Genomic DNA, 16,458 nt, shown 5'->3' with positions numbered 1-16,458 from the left:
TTTTGTTTACTGTTGAGTGAGAAAACAACATTGCACATTAAGGTAATCATCTGGGGACCCGCCCCCACGTTAATTTGGGGACCCCCCCCCTGGGGTTCCCGACCCACAGGTTGAGAACGACTGCTGTGTGTGATCAAGTATGGACATTCGTTTACTGAAAAACACAAACACAAAAAGTTTAAGAACAAGGAGATAGGAGCTTTCTGCCCGGGAGCAGGAGCATGCAGCGACGCTGTACTGTACTCACCATGAAAAGGGTGCGGAAGTTCGCCAGGTCTCCGAAGAAGTCCTCCACGCTCAGCGAGTGCGGGTCAAAGGCGTAGAAGCCGCCCAGGTTCTCGTACAGCTTCTGCATGTTCTTGTGCATGGTGGAGAGCTTCTCGTACTGTTCCCGCGCATGTTTGCTGAAGCCGTGCGGAGAGGGCCAGGAGTCAAGGAGAAAACACTTCTCATGGTGCTCAACACACATATTATACACACACAGTAGTTTCATCGTTTGACAGCACAATCATCAGTGTATTTTGGATTCATGTCGATTTGTGTCTTCAGGTGTTTAACCACTTGAACCGTCGATACTTAATAAACTTGACCTTTCACTCTGTACTTAGTCTGCTCTTTTCCCCCTCTACACCAAAGCTCTTTGCCAAAAATAGCCGATCTACAAGCTTGCACTCTGAGGGAACGCGGACATTATTTGTTGGCCGGCGGATCTCGCCGCGTCCTCCGACGTCTCAAAATGACACAGAGGGGTACATGACTCCTGCTGCTGTCCGCTTTGAGTAAACGAGGAAATGATCCGCGGTAGAAAACGACTGATAAATCATAGCGATTTTATCATTATAATGGATAAGCCTAAACAAACCAGTCCACATGAACAATACTGCTGTAAAATAAGATATCTGAACGGCTACATTTATTTATACAATTAAAATCTTGCCCTGACTTCTTTTTCTTCCGATCACCAAAAGAAGTCTGGGTTTCCGAGGCTAACAAGCTTGTAGATCTGCTATTTTTGGTTAAAGTTCTCAGAATATGCACGCTAGGGTTCAAGTGGTTAATATAAAAAAAAGGAGAAAAGAGTTTCTATCACATTAAGATTTGGAGGACCCCCTGTAGTAACTCTGAGGACCCCCTAGGGGTCCCGGACCCCCTGTTGAAGACCCCTACACTACAGTATGCAGTAAACACTTTTGTCATTGCAAATGACACACACACACACACACACACACACACACACACACACACACACACACACACACACACACACACACACACACACACACACACACACACACACACACACACACACACACACACACACACACACACACACACACATCTGCCCTAGGAAAATCCACCAACAGCAACAGCAGCAGAATCGTTTGGAGCATCAAAAAACAAACAAAAAAAAAACAGCATAAAGGCCGGTGAAACACAAAAAGCCAGACATGGAATTGAAGGGGACGGGGCGGGTGAGAATGTAATGTGCCATCACAATAAACGTTGACTCTGACTGTGCTAGTCGGTGGCGTGGTGGCGAGCTAATAGCTGCCGCCTCAGGAGTAAATGGAATGGTGCTTTGTAGTCGGCGGCGCCACACCGGCGGCTGCTGGAATAAGCTGATTGCCATCATTGTTCCATTGTTTGTCTGAACAGCGGCTGGGTCAGGTTTTCTTGAACCCTCCACTCCATCTCACATCACACTGTAATTTACTGAACGGGCCAGCCTGCATGGCGGATGGATGGCTATTGACAGGTGGCGACAGTTTAGTATCATCACAGTGTGGCCCGTGGTCTCATTACTGACCTACTGTATACTACCAGACTCACTGTAAAAGAGATGGGTCTAATATTTACACACAGTTAAATATCTGGATTTTGTACATGAGAGATACAGTAAAGCACACGTGAGCACGCAACCTTTCTGCTTGATATGATATGACTGTGACCGTCAGGTCACAAGTTACTATGAAAAGCTCCTCCTCCGGCTGTCTGTCTGTCTGTCTGTCTGTCTGTCTGTCTGTCTGTCCGTCCGTCCGTCCGTCCGTCCGTCCGTCCGTCCGTCCGTCTGTCACATCACACTTTTGGCCCTATTCTTATCTCCGCCACCGTTGGCCCTATCGATGCCAATCTTTGCACAAACACTCCTTGGATGGCAAATCACAACCTCCGTCACCTGATTTCTCACATGGCCCTCTTCTAGCGCTACCATCAGGCCGATTTTTGCAAAACACATTTTTGGACACTGCTCCAACAGTATTTGGCCTAAAATCACGCAAAGCGGTACACAGTATCTCTAAAGTCATGTCATCAACATGGATCTGTCCCATTTCCCATATTCCCTCCTGATTGGCTATGATTGCCTTCTAAAGTTTGTGTATGCGTTGTGACAGTCGCTTATCTCCCGATTAGGAGTCTTGCTGGTGTGATATGTACACATGCATGCACACAAACAAAAACCAGAGCATGAACACACAGATGGACTGGAAAATAAATCACAGATGAAAGTGTTCTCAGACAGAGTCCAACTGGTAGGCCTGATACCTATATAGCTCGGGGGCAAATAGCTGCCGGGCACCAATTAACCGCCAGGGGTTCAAATCGATTTAGCAATTTGATCAATGCGATGCGACGCATTGTGAGCTTGTAGATCTGCTATTCTCAAAAGATTTGTATACATTTTGAACTGGGATATTCTGCACAATGAGTACTTTCTACTTTTGGTATTTTAAGTACTTTATGATAAAGATATTTCACTTTCAAAAAAACTTTTGGTCATTTAATCGTCTAATCAGGCTTTTATGAACGCCCTGAACAGATTTGAATTTGCTTGATTCAATATTTAGATATTTGATGTAAATGCTATCAGGCCCTCCAGGCCCAGGGCCTCTCCCCATACACACCTATTGTGTGGTAGCACAATGATAGATTCATTAAAAACACCCATTCTTTTTTCTGGTGACTCATAATACTCTCCTAATAAGTGAGCAGTCCGTGTTTTTTCGATTTTCTTTTTTCATTTATTTTCTAATAATTCTTTTTTGCATTTACTTATTTTTTTTTTCATTTTCCCAAAGAATTATTAAAAATACATGAAAAAAGTTATCGAAAAAACACTGCCTGCTCACGTATTAGGAGGGTAGTATGTAGTATGTAGTCATCAGAAAAACATAATGGGTGTTTTTAAAGAATCTATCATGGTTAAAATGGAGTTTGAAGTTACAATGGGTGTGTATGGGGAGAAGCCCTGGAGGAGGAGGGCCTGGTAACATTTACATCAAATATCTAAATATTGAATCAAGCAAATTAAAAACTGTTCAGGGTGTTCAGAAAAGCCTGATTAGACGATAAAATTACCAAAAGTTTTTTTGAAAGTGAAATATCCCTTTAAAACATATATTTTGAGTACTTTTTCCACCACTGTTTCCACCCACCCATGCAGGGCAGGCGCCAGGCGGCATCGCATCGTGGACTCATTTATAGCTTGTACGCGCCGGACGTGGAAGGCCTGTTAACAAGCCTCTGCTCCATGCCAGTTCTCAATGATGGCATTGAATGCAGCCCCCGGGCCCAGGTGCCAGAAACCAAGGTTAACATTGATTTGTCATCTTATCGACGTTATGCCTCGGTGTTTTTTTGGCATGGACCCGTTCAGCTTGCAGGAGCCGAGGACTTCAGCTTGTCAGCTTACCATCATTAATTATTCATGACTCGTGATTTGTATTTTATTTTATTTTTTACCTGTAATGTATTTTTTTTTTCTTCTTTATTTTAATCACTTGTAGTCAGCTTTTGTGACCACTTGAGTATCATGGAGTGGGGGCGTTTTGAGTTGCAAAAGGAAAAAAAATAATAATCTGAATGCATTAAGTGAGTTTGGATGCAGCACTGGGGCTCATTATTACCGCTGTGAAGGACATCTTGTCATATGACACAGCTGACAGCCGACAGCTGGTGATTGGGAGTGAGATCTCTTTACAAAGCATCAGTTTAGCAGACCTCGTTCTAGAAACAAGTAAAAAGTACAACTCGGAGAGAATTTAACTCAGTCAGGAGTTTTTGGGTTTATATCGGAGAAAGAGAGAGAGAAAGAAAAAAAGAAGATTTCACATAATTATTGGCAAAGTTTCCCTTCTTAGTCTTACATCCATCCGCCCTTCTGGGCGCACGATTTATTCAAACGGAATAACTTAATTATTAGCGAACGGGGGGGGGGGGGGGGGAGAGTGGGAGGGAGGTGAGCGAAGGGGAAGCGATAAAGACAGACTTGACAGAAGGAGAGGGAGGGACAGGGGCGTCACACCAAATTCTGGGCCCTGTGTACAAGGATTCACTGCGGGCCCCCCATGAATGTTAACTATTGAAAAATAGCAGATATACAAGCTCACAGCGCGGCACCGAGTGATGATATGTATTTGGCCACGGACCCCGATCTCAAAATATTTAGTTCCAGGGACCCCCAGAAGCAAAATTTGAGTTAGAAATGTTCACTTAAAAAATACATATATTCAAAGATTTTCACACATTTTCACAACTTTTCAAAAATAGCAGATCTACAAGCTCGCAGCGCGGCACTCGGTGCCGCGCTGTGAGCTTGTATATCTGCTATTTTTCAATAGATAAAGTTATTAGGGCCCCTCCACCTTGGGCCCCAGTAACTCAGTCCCACTTTCCTACCCCTTGTGACGCCCCTGGGGAGGGAGGAAGAGAAAAAGGCTCAGATTGACGGAGAGATAGAGCCGGGGGAAAGGGAGGAGGAAGGAAGGATGAGGCGCAGAGGCGGTGCAGTCCGGCGGGCGGCGGGCCAGCGTGTGTGGGCTCGTGGGCAATTGTAGCTGAGGAGGTCTGGTAAACAGCGACCTGCTGGGAGCTAAATCCAGGCAGCCTTAGCCTCCTGGCGGCAATATCGTTCCTTCTCAGCTGGACCTCAGGCCTGGCACACGTGCGCGTAGACTTCTCACACACATTACAGTGTGTGCGTGCCATGCGTACGCACGCGCACACGCACACACACACACACACACATACACACACACAGACAGAGAGTACGGTATAATTGAGTTGAGTGGATGCTTTATTTGCGTCCCCTTAACCAAATCCTATTTACACAGGATTCCGATGTTTCCGCGGCCCAGGGAGGTTTATAAAGGCACTTAGGGATGCAGAACGATGCACATGTCTTCATTTCATAGCCCTGCTACTTTTGACACTGCTACGGAGCACGTGCACGGACACACACGTGCACACACACACACACACACACGCAAACAAACGCACGCGCATCAATAAATACGATGAAAGCAAGTTATCAGCGTGTCTGACGGTGCCGGCTGTGGAACCACAAAATGGCTGCCACTGCTATGCCCTATTGTCAAGCTCCGGTCTGACAACCTACCTCACCCTGAACTTTGCAGAGTCCTGAACGCTCAGACACTGATGGAGCTATGTGTCCAAAACTAACTTCAGGGTTCCCAAACATTTTTACCAATTAATTTCCCAAACCTTTCCAAAACTTTCCCAGAATATTTAACCCAATTTCCAGGACTATATAACAATAATTCAGCTCAATAACAGGTCGCTTACTCCTATGCGCAATGCCCAAAGACAGCTAGTGTATGCCAGTGGTTCTCAACCTTTTCAGGCCGTGACCCCCGAAATAATCATATTTGAACTGGGGACCCGGGCACCATGACGAGCACTAAGAGTTGAGGAATTTTGTATAACACGTTTCCATTGTGAAAATAGCAGATCTACATGCTCACAACGCCTCGCAACGCGTTTCTGCCTCTAATATTTGACAATTTGGCCAATGTTTAATTTGTAATTTCAGAGGTAGGGGAGAGCGGAGAGGTAGCCTATTAACAAAATCAATAACCAAAGACAATGCATAGCTATTTTTCCAGGACCTTCCAGGACCCTTGATCAATTCCAAAACTTTTACAGTACTGGAAAAATATTTTTCTAATTTCAAAATATTTCCAGGAATTTCATGACCGTGGGAACCCTGTCTAACACTGACAGAGCTATGTGTCCAAAACTAACTTGTGCCACCCTCCCTACACCCCCGCAGCAGTGACTCGACCATTCCAACTGTGATGTTCTACTCCGGTCCGAGTCTGGAAATATTTTGGGGTGTGTACAAATTGTCATCATTTAGGACCCCCCAGGATACAATTAGGTTACCAGTAAGACGCCCTAAGGGCACGAAGCGACAAGTCGCGCATATGGGTGCGTGCACATGGGTGCGTGCACATGGGTGCTTTGGCATGTACAGTATATCCTTCTGCTGAGCTGGTCGAGTCCTCAATGTGATGTAAGAACAGGTCAGCTATATAAGGAGTCTGTGAGGTCAGATGTAGAGGTATTGACCAGCTCCATATATGGAGATCTAGGTGATGATAGTCCGCATGTCTTGATTTGCAAATTAATTCAGTCTTGGCCATATATGGAGCGTCCATATATGGTCATTGCCAAATATGTGAATTCCCAGATATGCGCTTATATTGATGACATCGGGACAGGGATCTCCATATATGGGCATAAAAGGGACAAGGACAGAAGTGATTTGCAACCACACTGGTTAGACTGACACAATATGTCCATATATGGGCATTCCCAGATATGGGCTTAATATTGATGGGCATAAAAGGAATATCAATGGACATTGAGGCGTTACGGACTGACGGACAGGATCTGCTGGTTTCGATAGTAAGCTGTGACCTACGGTCACAAAAAACGCACCAGGGCATGCTGCTGTGTGCACGTGTGAAGCTGTCTCCGTTGTGCTTCCGCATGTCTCTTTTCAGAGGGACTGTCAGGATTTGGAACGGCCGCGGTTGATTTTTGTTCCCGCTCGCATCCTGTGACCCTGGGATAAACAATGTTCACAAGCAGGCTGTCGAGACGGCGGCAAGTCGCTGAATCAAACCCAGGCTCGACACCGCAGCGAGTCAACATCGTGATTATGTGACAGCATGCACGTCCGACTGCTGAACTACAAACAGCGTCAGATGTGAAACACGACCCGGCGTTGCACTCATTACATCTGCTGAAAAGTGAAATAAAAATAAACTCTCACTCTACGATCCACTGCCGTTGCCAGAAAGCCTCCCTTGTCCCGAACTCTGTCCTTGTGCAACTTACAGAATTAGTTCTTTCTCCTGCCACTGTGTCCTGGTTACGCTGTTTAATCAGTCACTTTCTTTTTTTCATCAGCGTGTTTTGGGCACGCCACAGAGGGCACATTTAACATGAGTAAGCCGCGATTAAGGGTACTCATTTTTAACACCGCAAAACCGACATCAAAACCATATTCAAGTCAGACTTAGTCGGGGAAGTAAAGGGCTTTTTGGGCATACAGCCTCATTCAATCTCACGACAGATGACAGAAAAAGAAAAAAAAACTTTTACACGCTAAAACGAAGTGAAAAATACAGCTTTCACGACGGCCACCTATGAGGTTGGCAATAAATTACCCAGTTTGTTTACCTGTGTGCATCAGAGAGTTATTAAAGTGCTGCATAGCGCTCAACGGTGGGGGCCAAAGAGCCGCCTTAATAAATCTCCTCTAACCCAGTTCCATTAATGTTTATTTAATGCTTTTCCTATGTGTGCCTGCTGGCCCCTCCACCCAAGGCCTCACACTAAGCCTGCTTTGCTCCAGACCCCGTGCACCATCACCGCTCGCTTTATGCCCCTCACCCGCCATGCCAGCCGGCCCTCTGGGCCAAATTACACTGAGGATGCCCACTGACTGGACACAACACATCCACCAGAGAGAGAGAGAGAGAGAGAGAGAGAGAGAGAGAGAGAGAGAGAGAGAGAGAGAGTGAGAGAGCGAGAGAGAAAGAGTACAGATAGAGACAGACAGACAAAAAGACAGAGATGGGGCAGGGTATTTATTATTATTATTTCGTCGTTGTCGGGTGGAAACCTTGTATCTCCAAGTTTCAAATTTGTATGTTTTTTCGCAAAGCAAAGCCCTGCTTCATCATACAAGGCTGTCGCACAAAAGTAGTGAAAACAGCAGATCTACAAGCACACAACGCCTCGCGGTGCGAGGCGTTGTGTGCTTGTAGATCGTTGTTTTCACTAATTTAGTTCATTTTTTTTAAATGATAAAAACAAACGGTTTTGGACATACAAGGTTTCCACCCGACAACGACGATTTGTATTTTTTATAATACTTGTTTATTCATGATGAAATCTAAGAGAGCAGGATGGTGTCAGAGAGTACCGGGAGTGGATTGATATAATGAGGAACTTGGGTATAATTGATAGAATTGTGTACAGAGAAAATAAAAATAAAACTGTCTCCTCTTAAAAGCAGCGACACATTAACTGGGATTCAATCCGATTTCTTTTGAAGGACATCTAATGTGTTGATGCGTACGTGTTGGAGTGCTTATTACGCAATTCACCAGAGACACGTTAGAAAAACAAATGAATAATAATGATGGTGACCGTTGTCCTGTTTCCAGATTCATGCTTGCAACACTTTTCTTTCAGCAGCGTGTGAAGAAAACAAAACAAAAGGGAATGGACGCAATGGGATCAAGTAGAGTTCTCAACCTTTTCAGGCCGTGACATTCCAAAAGAATCATAATATATGAACTGCACTTGGAATTGTTTGGAGTTCAGACATTACATTTAGTTTGACTCGGTTCCAAAGATAAATAAGAGAACTTGTAAGATTCTGTAGTTTTTGTCTTTGACATTTTTAGCCAATGCTTGACCAGTTTTTATAGTATATTTTGTTGATTACTTTGAACAGAGTAATGGTTTAATTTAAAAATATATATATGTTTGAGGCATTAAACCGGTCACATTTAACGCTGTTGATGGAGATCTACCTCATGTTTGTGTTTTCAGTAATTCCGATAGAGGGCGCTAGCGATCCCAGCATTCCAGAAGAAGAATACAACCGGAAATGACGTTATGTCCCAAAAGTTCTCTCTCCGTCCGGCTCAATGTTATCAGATATCAAAAAATCTATTTATCCATTAGTGCCGCGCTGCGAGCTCGTAGATCTGCAATTTTATTTTATTTTATGTTTCTTTTCCCAGATTGTTTTCCTATGGACCCTAAATAAAGGACGGATGATCGTGGATAAAAAAATATTTTCTGTGTGAAAGAAAGGACGATTGTCCGCCTCTCCCTCCGTGTGTCTTTTTATTACATCCTGGTCACATGGTGCGTTCCGTAGGTCAGCGAAATAAGGTAAAAACACTGACCCAGGCGAATCATTTGTGCAGTGGTGGGAAAAGTACCACAATTTTTACTTACTTAAACATTATCAATACTGCAATGTAGAAATACTCTGTTACAATTAAATGTCTGAAATTCATAATGTACATGAAAGTATTTAAAGGACCTAAAGTAAAAGTACAACATCTTTGAAAATAGCAGATCTACAAGCTCACAACGCGTCGCATCTTCGGCTATTTTCAAATAGCCAAGCTATAAAATAGGGCTAAAGTGGTTAATGTATGATTTATAATATTATTTATATCTGCAAAGTAACTAGCAACTAAAGTTTTCAAATACTGTACATGTAGTGGAGTAAAAGTACAATATTTGGATCCGAGATGTAATGGAGTAAAAGTAAAAGTATTGGAAATTGGAAATACTCAAGTAAAGTACAGATACCTAAACATTTTTACTGAAGTACAGTACTTAAGTAAATGTACTGTACAGTACTTAGTTACTTTACACCAACCGTCTGGGAGTAGCACTGGAATAAAGTACTGTAGGGAGAGAAACACTGAAGGAGGGGGGGGGGGCTGAATGGGTGGTTGGTAATGAGGGTGAGGTTGCAGAAAAAATTGGTACACCTTTAAAAGGTGCCCACTTCAATTCCAGAGCGCGTCGAGAACACTCCTGTGGGGCTTTTGTTTTTCCGGGCAAGTTAAACGCATTTAGGCCTAGGATTATTGAATGCTTTAACTATTGATAAATAGCAGATATACAAGCTCACAGCGCGGCACCGAGTTGTAGATCTGCTATTTTTGAAAAAGTCTGTGGCTAAATACATATCGTTTTGGGGGTCCTTGACATGAAAAGGTTTGAGAACCACTGACATAGTAGTCTCTCAAGAACAGACTAACTGAGCTCCAGTTAAGTGAAAAGGACCTTTTCTTTGACGATGGCTGGCCAGATTGCTGACATAGAAAGATAGGTTTTTCAAAAAAACCTTAGAAGGATTCAAAAGACACTTATAGAATCGGGTCCAAATTCAAATTTTCAGGATTTTTCAAAAATAGCAGATGCAGATATCTGCTATTTCAGTAGTTAAAGCATAAAATAATAATACACAATACTGTGTACCCGTTCTGAATGGCTTAAACGCAAAGGTCCTTAAGTGTCACTGTGAAACCATGCGCACTTTTTGACACCGACTTTCCGAGTCCAACGAGCTGTTGAGAACAGCTGCCCCCGTACTTTCTCAAAGTCAACCCCGAGAGGAGCCCCAGAGAGCCCTTGTTTTGTTTGTTGCCCACATGAAAGGAAAATTCCAAGTCAGGTCCATTTCACGTAGTGGAAAATAATTAAAGCTGTCCCAAATTGAATGCCACGGCGAAACAATACTCTTTGAGAACGGCTTTGGAATTCCTCCAAAGTAATTACGACAACACCTTGAATGGAAATCAACAGCTTGCCATGGATAAACTGTCCTGTTGCGCCGTCTTCCTCCTTATACACGAACGCTCAGACAGACACACACTCACGCATGCACGCACTCACGCACTCAAAAGCACGCACGCAAACACACTTTGTTTAGGTCCGTCAGTCCGCGAACCTCAATCTGGAGTCTTTGTGTGCGCGTGCGTGCGTGCGTGCGTGCGTGCGTGCGTGCGTGCGTGCGTGCGTGCGTGCGTGCGTGCGTGTGCCTGCAGCAGTTGCCAACAGGACGGGGGAATGGTTCTCATCATGTAATTACACTTCATTGTGTTGCCGTCCTGGCAATCAGAACGCGGCTAGATCTCCTGAGATGTCCCACATATCAGTGACCTTTACATAAGAGGTGGAGACATTCAACGAGAGAGTGTGAACAGTTTGTTTTCACAATTTTGTCTGAGAACAGCCTACGTGTATACTTGTAGATTGGCTATTTTCGAAGGGGTTACAAACATTACTACATTTTTGCCTACTGTATAATGCCCCAATAAAGGGATGGTACAGGTCGGTCATTCATACTGTATGTTGTAAAACACGAGTGGAGATCTAGGAAAAGGTGGAACTATAACTACCAAACAAAATTTAAGGCAAAAACGATACTTCAAATGAGTCGCAGCTGAACGCACGTGACCGCGCTTCAGAGTGCGCTTGTTGGTGCGCTTGTCTTGAATGCTGCCTTCAGGTATGGCATGGAAAAGAGGGCATTGGCATTTCTTTCACCATAGTAAAAACGGCATTCAAGGTCTGGAGAGGGCACTTTTTACAGACCGGTAAAAGGGAAGGGGCTCAAGCCCCCTTCTTTGATGCCTATGTGTGCACGTGCCTGGTCAGCGTATACGTTATTGTACAGCGTGTGAGAGCGAAAGTCATGACCTTCCGCCCGTCTCCCCATCATCTGCTCTGCAACCTCCGCACGTACGCGTCCCTCTTCATTTGGAAAATTAACCCAGTCAGAACCGGTACACTATATTGTGTATCATTATTTTATGCTTTAACTATTGAAAAACAGCAGATATACAAGCTCACAGCGCGGCACCGAGTGCCGCGCTGCGAGCTTGTAGATCTGCTATTTTTGAAAAATCGTGAAAATGAGAATTTTGACCCGATTCTATAAGTGTCTTTTGAATCCTTCTAAGGTTTTTTGAAGAAAAAAAAAAATATATATGTTTCTATGTCATCAATCTGGCCAGCCATCGTCAAAGAAAAGGTCCTTTTCACTTAACTGGAGCTCAGTTAGTCTGTTCTTGAAAGACTACTATGTCAGTGGTTCTCAAACCTTTTCATGTGAAGGACCCCCAAAATGAGATTTATTTGGCCGTGGACCCTCATCTCAAAATAGTTCCAGGGACCACCCAGAAGCAAAATTTGATTTACAAACGTTTGCTTTGAAAATACATATATTCAAAAATTTGCACACATTTTTACGACTTTTTCAAAAATAGCAGATCTACAAGCTCGCAGCGCGGCACTCGGTGCCGAGCTGTGAGCTTGTATATCTGCTATTTTTCCACTGGTTAAAGCATTCAGTCATTCTCGGCCTAAATGGGTTAAAAGGCAGATTTGGTGTCAATTTTCCTGTCGATTTATTTCCGCTCGCCTCCGTCTGAAATATTTATGTGTTGTACGGATGAGGCTGGGCTCCTGCTTAAGTATTCAGTGCTCTTGGCCGTGGCACCTCGGCTGCTGTTGGGAACAACTCAATGAGGAGGGGACTGGGGGGTGTAATGACCACGTCTGATGGAGGCAGGCAAAGCGTCTGAATTTCATATGAGGGGATTATGTCCGCGGGAATGACCTGTTGAATCATGGATGGGATGGTAAAAAATAAATAGATGGCACAAGGAAAAGGGATGGAGGAGAATAAAATAAAATAAAAAAGGTAATTGGGTACGTAACGTATATGGCAGTGATGGAGGAAGCAGTTAAATGTTTTACGTAAAGGCCCGCTGACACGCCCCGAAGTTATAATAGTATGATACAGTAGGTCACGTTGTCTCTCAGAAAACGGTCTGAAACAGTCTGAAACTCATGTCACAGTGTAATCTGACCCTCGCCCCCCAACAACAGCTGACCAGTACAGTACAGTCAATTCATTTGATTGGCTTATAATTGCGCATTCCCACAATGACATCCTAAAAATATTAACTTATATTTAAGATGACTTCTTAAGGTGACAGTACCTGTTTAGGTGAAAGTGTCAATACTACACAGTACTAGTACAATACTACTACTACACAGTACTGTAGAAACACTCCCGTACAAGTCATAGTCCGGAATTACAAATGTACTTGTAAAATTGGCTTAAAGGAGAATTCCGGATTAGCCGTTTTACCATGTTAATGGATGGAATAATATCAGATTACCGTAAGAAAAGCTGACCTCTGACACCACACTCATGTCACCATGACTCAGCCATAACCATGTATTGCAATTCCCAATGCAGCTACGCCCAAATATGGCATGTGTTGTTGTCTAACCTCAATGTGTTGTCATGGCTGTCATCAGCAAACAAAACAGTCAGCTCCGTAATGTGGGCAGAAAGGGAGGCATGCCCATATGGGCATTTACTGATTATATCCGGGATCTCCATATATGGGCATAAAAGTGACGTAGGTGTGATGGCCCGAACTCTCGTTTATAAAACTCTCGTTTATAAAACTCAAGTTTATAAAACTCACAGACAGACACACTTGACTTTCTATTCCACTTTAAAAACTTTTCAAAAATAGTTATAGGCACAAGTTGTAATATGGAGATACAAGGTTTCCAGCTGACAGCAGCCATATGGTACTGTAGTTGAGCTAACCTCTGGTACTGTAGGTGCTGTCCACAGCCTACACAGCCAATATCACATCCGCAGGCCTCTGCCACACTGTCATTCTCCACCGGCTGAGAACATGACAACGCAAATCCAGTGTGTTTACAACAAGCACCGCTCGGCCTTGTCACATTGTGAAAGGTCAGGCCTCGATCCGCATCATCCCGGCAGCTGATCCAATCCGTAAACACCAATTCCTTTCTACATGTCACACAAAAAGCATTAAAAGTGGCAGATCCGCAAGCTCAAAATGAGCCTCAAAATGAAGTTGAAGCGCCCATGTTTTGAGCTTGCAGATCTGCTACTTTTGATGCTTTTGAATTAGAATCCTGAAAAGTTACAGTGTTGAGGTTTCCACCCTACAGGCCGACAGAGATGATATAGTGACACACTATATAGTGTGTGTAAATGGAGAGTTTTGTCTGACGCAGCAATTGTCGACTGAGCCGTTGTAGCTTGTGTAAATGCATAAGATATAGAGCCTTCCTGGATGATGCAAGAGTGTCTGGGAGTCCTCTTTTCTCTCACTCTCTGTGTATGAAATGCACTATATTGTATATATACATACATTGTATAATGTACTTTATGTATACAGCAGTAGATATCCCCTCTCTCCCTCGTCATATACTGACTACGCTGGCTAGCAGCCCCTCCTCATATACAAGCTGTGAGTTTGTATATCTGCTATTTTTCAATAGTGAAAGCGTTCAATAAGTCTAGGCCTAAACAGATTAAGATGTGCAGCCACACACATCAAATAAATAGATCCGCTGATTGCACCTGCCTGCCGATGGAAGTGATAATGATGACTACAGTACAGCTTCTACCACGAATTGAATTAACTAACTTAACATTTGTTCCTAACATATTAAAACACCACACAAACAAGGTTTTTCATTCTTTCTTTCATGAGCTTAATCATTACTAAATACTCCTACAAATGAGCAGGTGGAAATGTCCAAAAATAACAAACCAAACTTGTTGGAAGTTCTCTCATGCAGGCTGCTGTGACTTCCTTGATCACGGTGTTAATTGCTTTTTGATTGGACACAGCTGGCAGATGTTTCCTAGCAACCAATTTACAGATTGCCGTTTGCTGTCGGGCAGAAACCTCTTATCTCCTAATTCTAATTTAGATGTTTTATAACGGGTCATCATTATGATGTGCTACCTAAACTTTTCATGTTTTTTTTTCTTTTTCATAAATGAATGCCCCTATTTGATCATACTAACAGCGTCACATAAAAGCATCTCACAAAACCTTCTTTGAGCTTGTCGATCTACTACTTTTGCTATTTTTCAATTTTAATCCAAATAACAGTACTGTTCTGGACATAGGAGGTTAGCTTATACTAAGACATTAATAAGACATTCCATGGATTTGCAAGGTGCAAATTAGGGAATTAGCAAACCAGTACTCTGAAACCAAGCATTAGGTTCAAAGAATAAAATGTTAAGAATGTGTGAAAAGTATTTATGATTGACTGATGCAATGCTGTACACCGACAATTCACCTGCCTTCATCTGTATTGACAGTACTGTGCAATATATACCCATCTGGCAGCACAAGCAGGTAAAATTAAATCTGTTGCTAAGAATCATTTGCAAACTATTTTTGAATACATCACCGGCCGTTGGAAGCAGGCTGTTTGGTTACACAAAAAAGGAGGTAGTGCCGAATGGGTTCACAGATTGCTAAAGATGTGTCTCAGTCTGGAGTCATGGACACTCGGACACTGTAGCGGATTTAGAAATGTCGCTTACTGAAAATGGGAGATCTACGCAACACGCTATAACATTTGTGCAATCTGCTATTTTCAATCAAGAGTATAAAAGTATTACTAACACCTGCAGTGTACAATACATCATTACCACGGCAACCAGAAGATAGGTTGGTGCCGTCTGAAAAAAAAGAAAAGAAAAGAAAAAATCTAATCTGATTTTATCACTTGCAAATGACAGTATGGACAAGTTAGTCATGAAGACGGTATTTTGAGAAACAAATCGGATTCGCTTGCAGAATAAACAAAGCCAAGCCTAATATGCTGTACAGTATGTTGTTGTACGGCCACGTCGCTCGACGAATGATAACATATTAGTCACCTAACGCTTGCCTCCCGAACAGGCCGATAATCCAGTTACCTAAAGCTGTTTGTAAGTGGAGACACGCTGGGCTGCCTTTGATGTTTGTCCCGAGACACCTGGGAAATGTTTTAAATGTCAATAGATCCTCAAGGCTTTTTGATGGAAGCATCAACATTCTGTACAATGAACTGAGGATGGCTCAAGCAGGTGCATGTCTGAACACTATATGGAAATCAGACTCACACAACCATCACTTTTGTAACTTGAACCGCTAACAAGCGATGGGGAGCAAGATGTGGGTTCAGACGGGATTTATTCATATCAAACTAGGTATGCGTGTAGTTGGCATGTGTGCGTGTGCATTCATGAAGTTTATGTTATTGACGTGAGTCTGTCATGGTGAGGCAACAATGACTTATTTTTTCTTTCTAGGCTCAGAAGATAAGATATTTATAGCAAAGTATACATTAAATGTTCAGACAGACAGACGGACAGACAGATATGCACAGTACGCACGCACACATACTCTCTCTCGTTGTGTTTCTCTCTCTCTCACTTACTCTTACAGACTCACTCACATACAGGAGAAGCCCCACATCAAGTACACAAACAGAACCCAATCGATACAAAAAGTTCACTGCACCCTCCATACTTTGCTCCGTGCATTCATTCCTTGTCATATGATGTAGGTTATATAAACATGGTCAACCTGCCAAAGAAAACCTAACTTCATAACAAGAAGCGAAAGAAAATAAGTTGCCCACATGCATCCAAAGGTGCTAGTCATCGTGATAAAATAAATACAGTACATGAAAAAACAAATCATTATGCAGAGGCTATTTCCTCTGATGTGAATCATGAGGTTTCTTTTTCATAAA

At 43.1% G+C, this 16,458-nt stretch overlaps 1 protein-coding gene across 1 annotated transcript in view; it reads right to left on the bottom strand.

The window, feature by feature from the left end:
- diaph2 (diaphanous-related formin 2) overlaps positions 1-16,458 on the bottom strand; it is a 765,099-nt gene that overhangs the window by 115,401 nt on the left and 633,240 nt on the right. Inside the window, exon 26 of the mRNA XM_080745541.1 lies at positions 248-412. Coding sequence (XP_080601667.1) covers positions 248-412 — 165 coding nt within the window. The remainder of the gene's footprint in view (positions 1-247; positions 413-16,458) is intronic.

The sequence above is a fragment of the Nannobrachium achirus genome (assembly GCF_963921795.1).
Source record: "Nannobrachium achirus genome assembly, chromosome: 17".
In the NCBI taxonomy this organism is placed as follows: Eukaryota; Metazoa; Chordata; class Actinopteri; order Myctophiformes; family Myctophidae; genus Nannobrachium; species Nannobrachium achirus.
The sequence above is the reverse complement of the archived record's forward strand: the minus strand, read 5'-3'. Positions and strand labels throughout refer to the sequence as shown.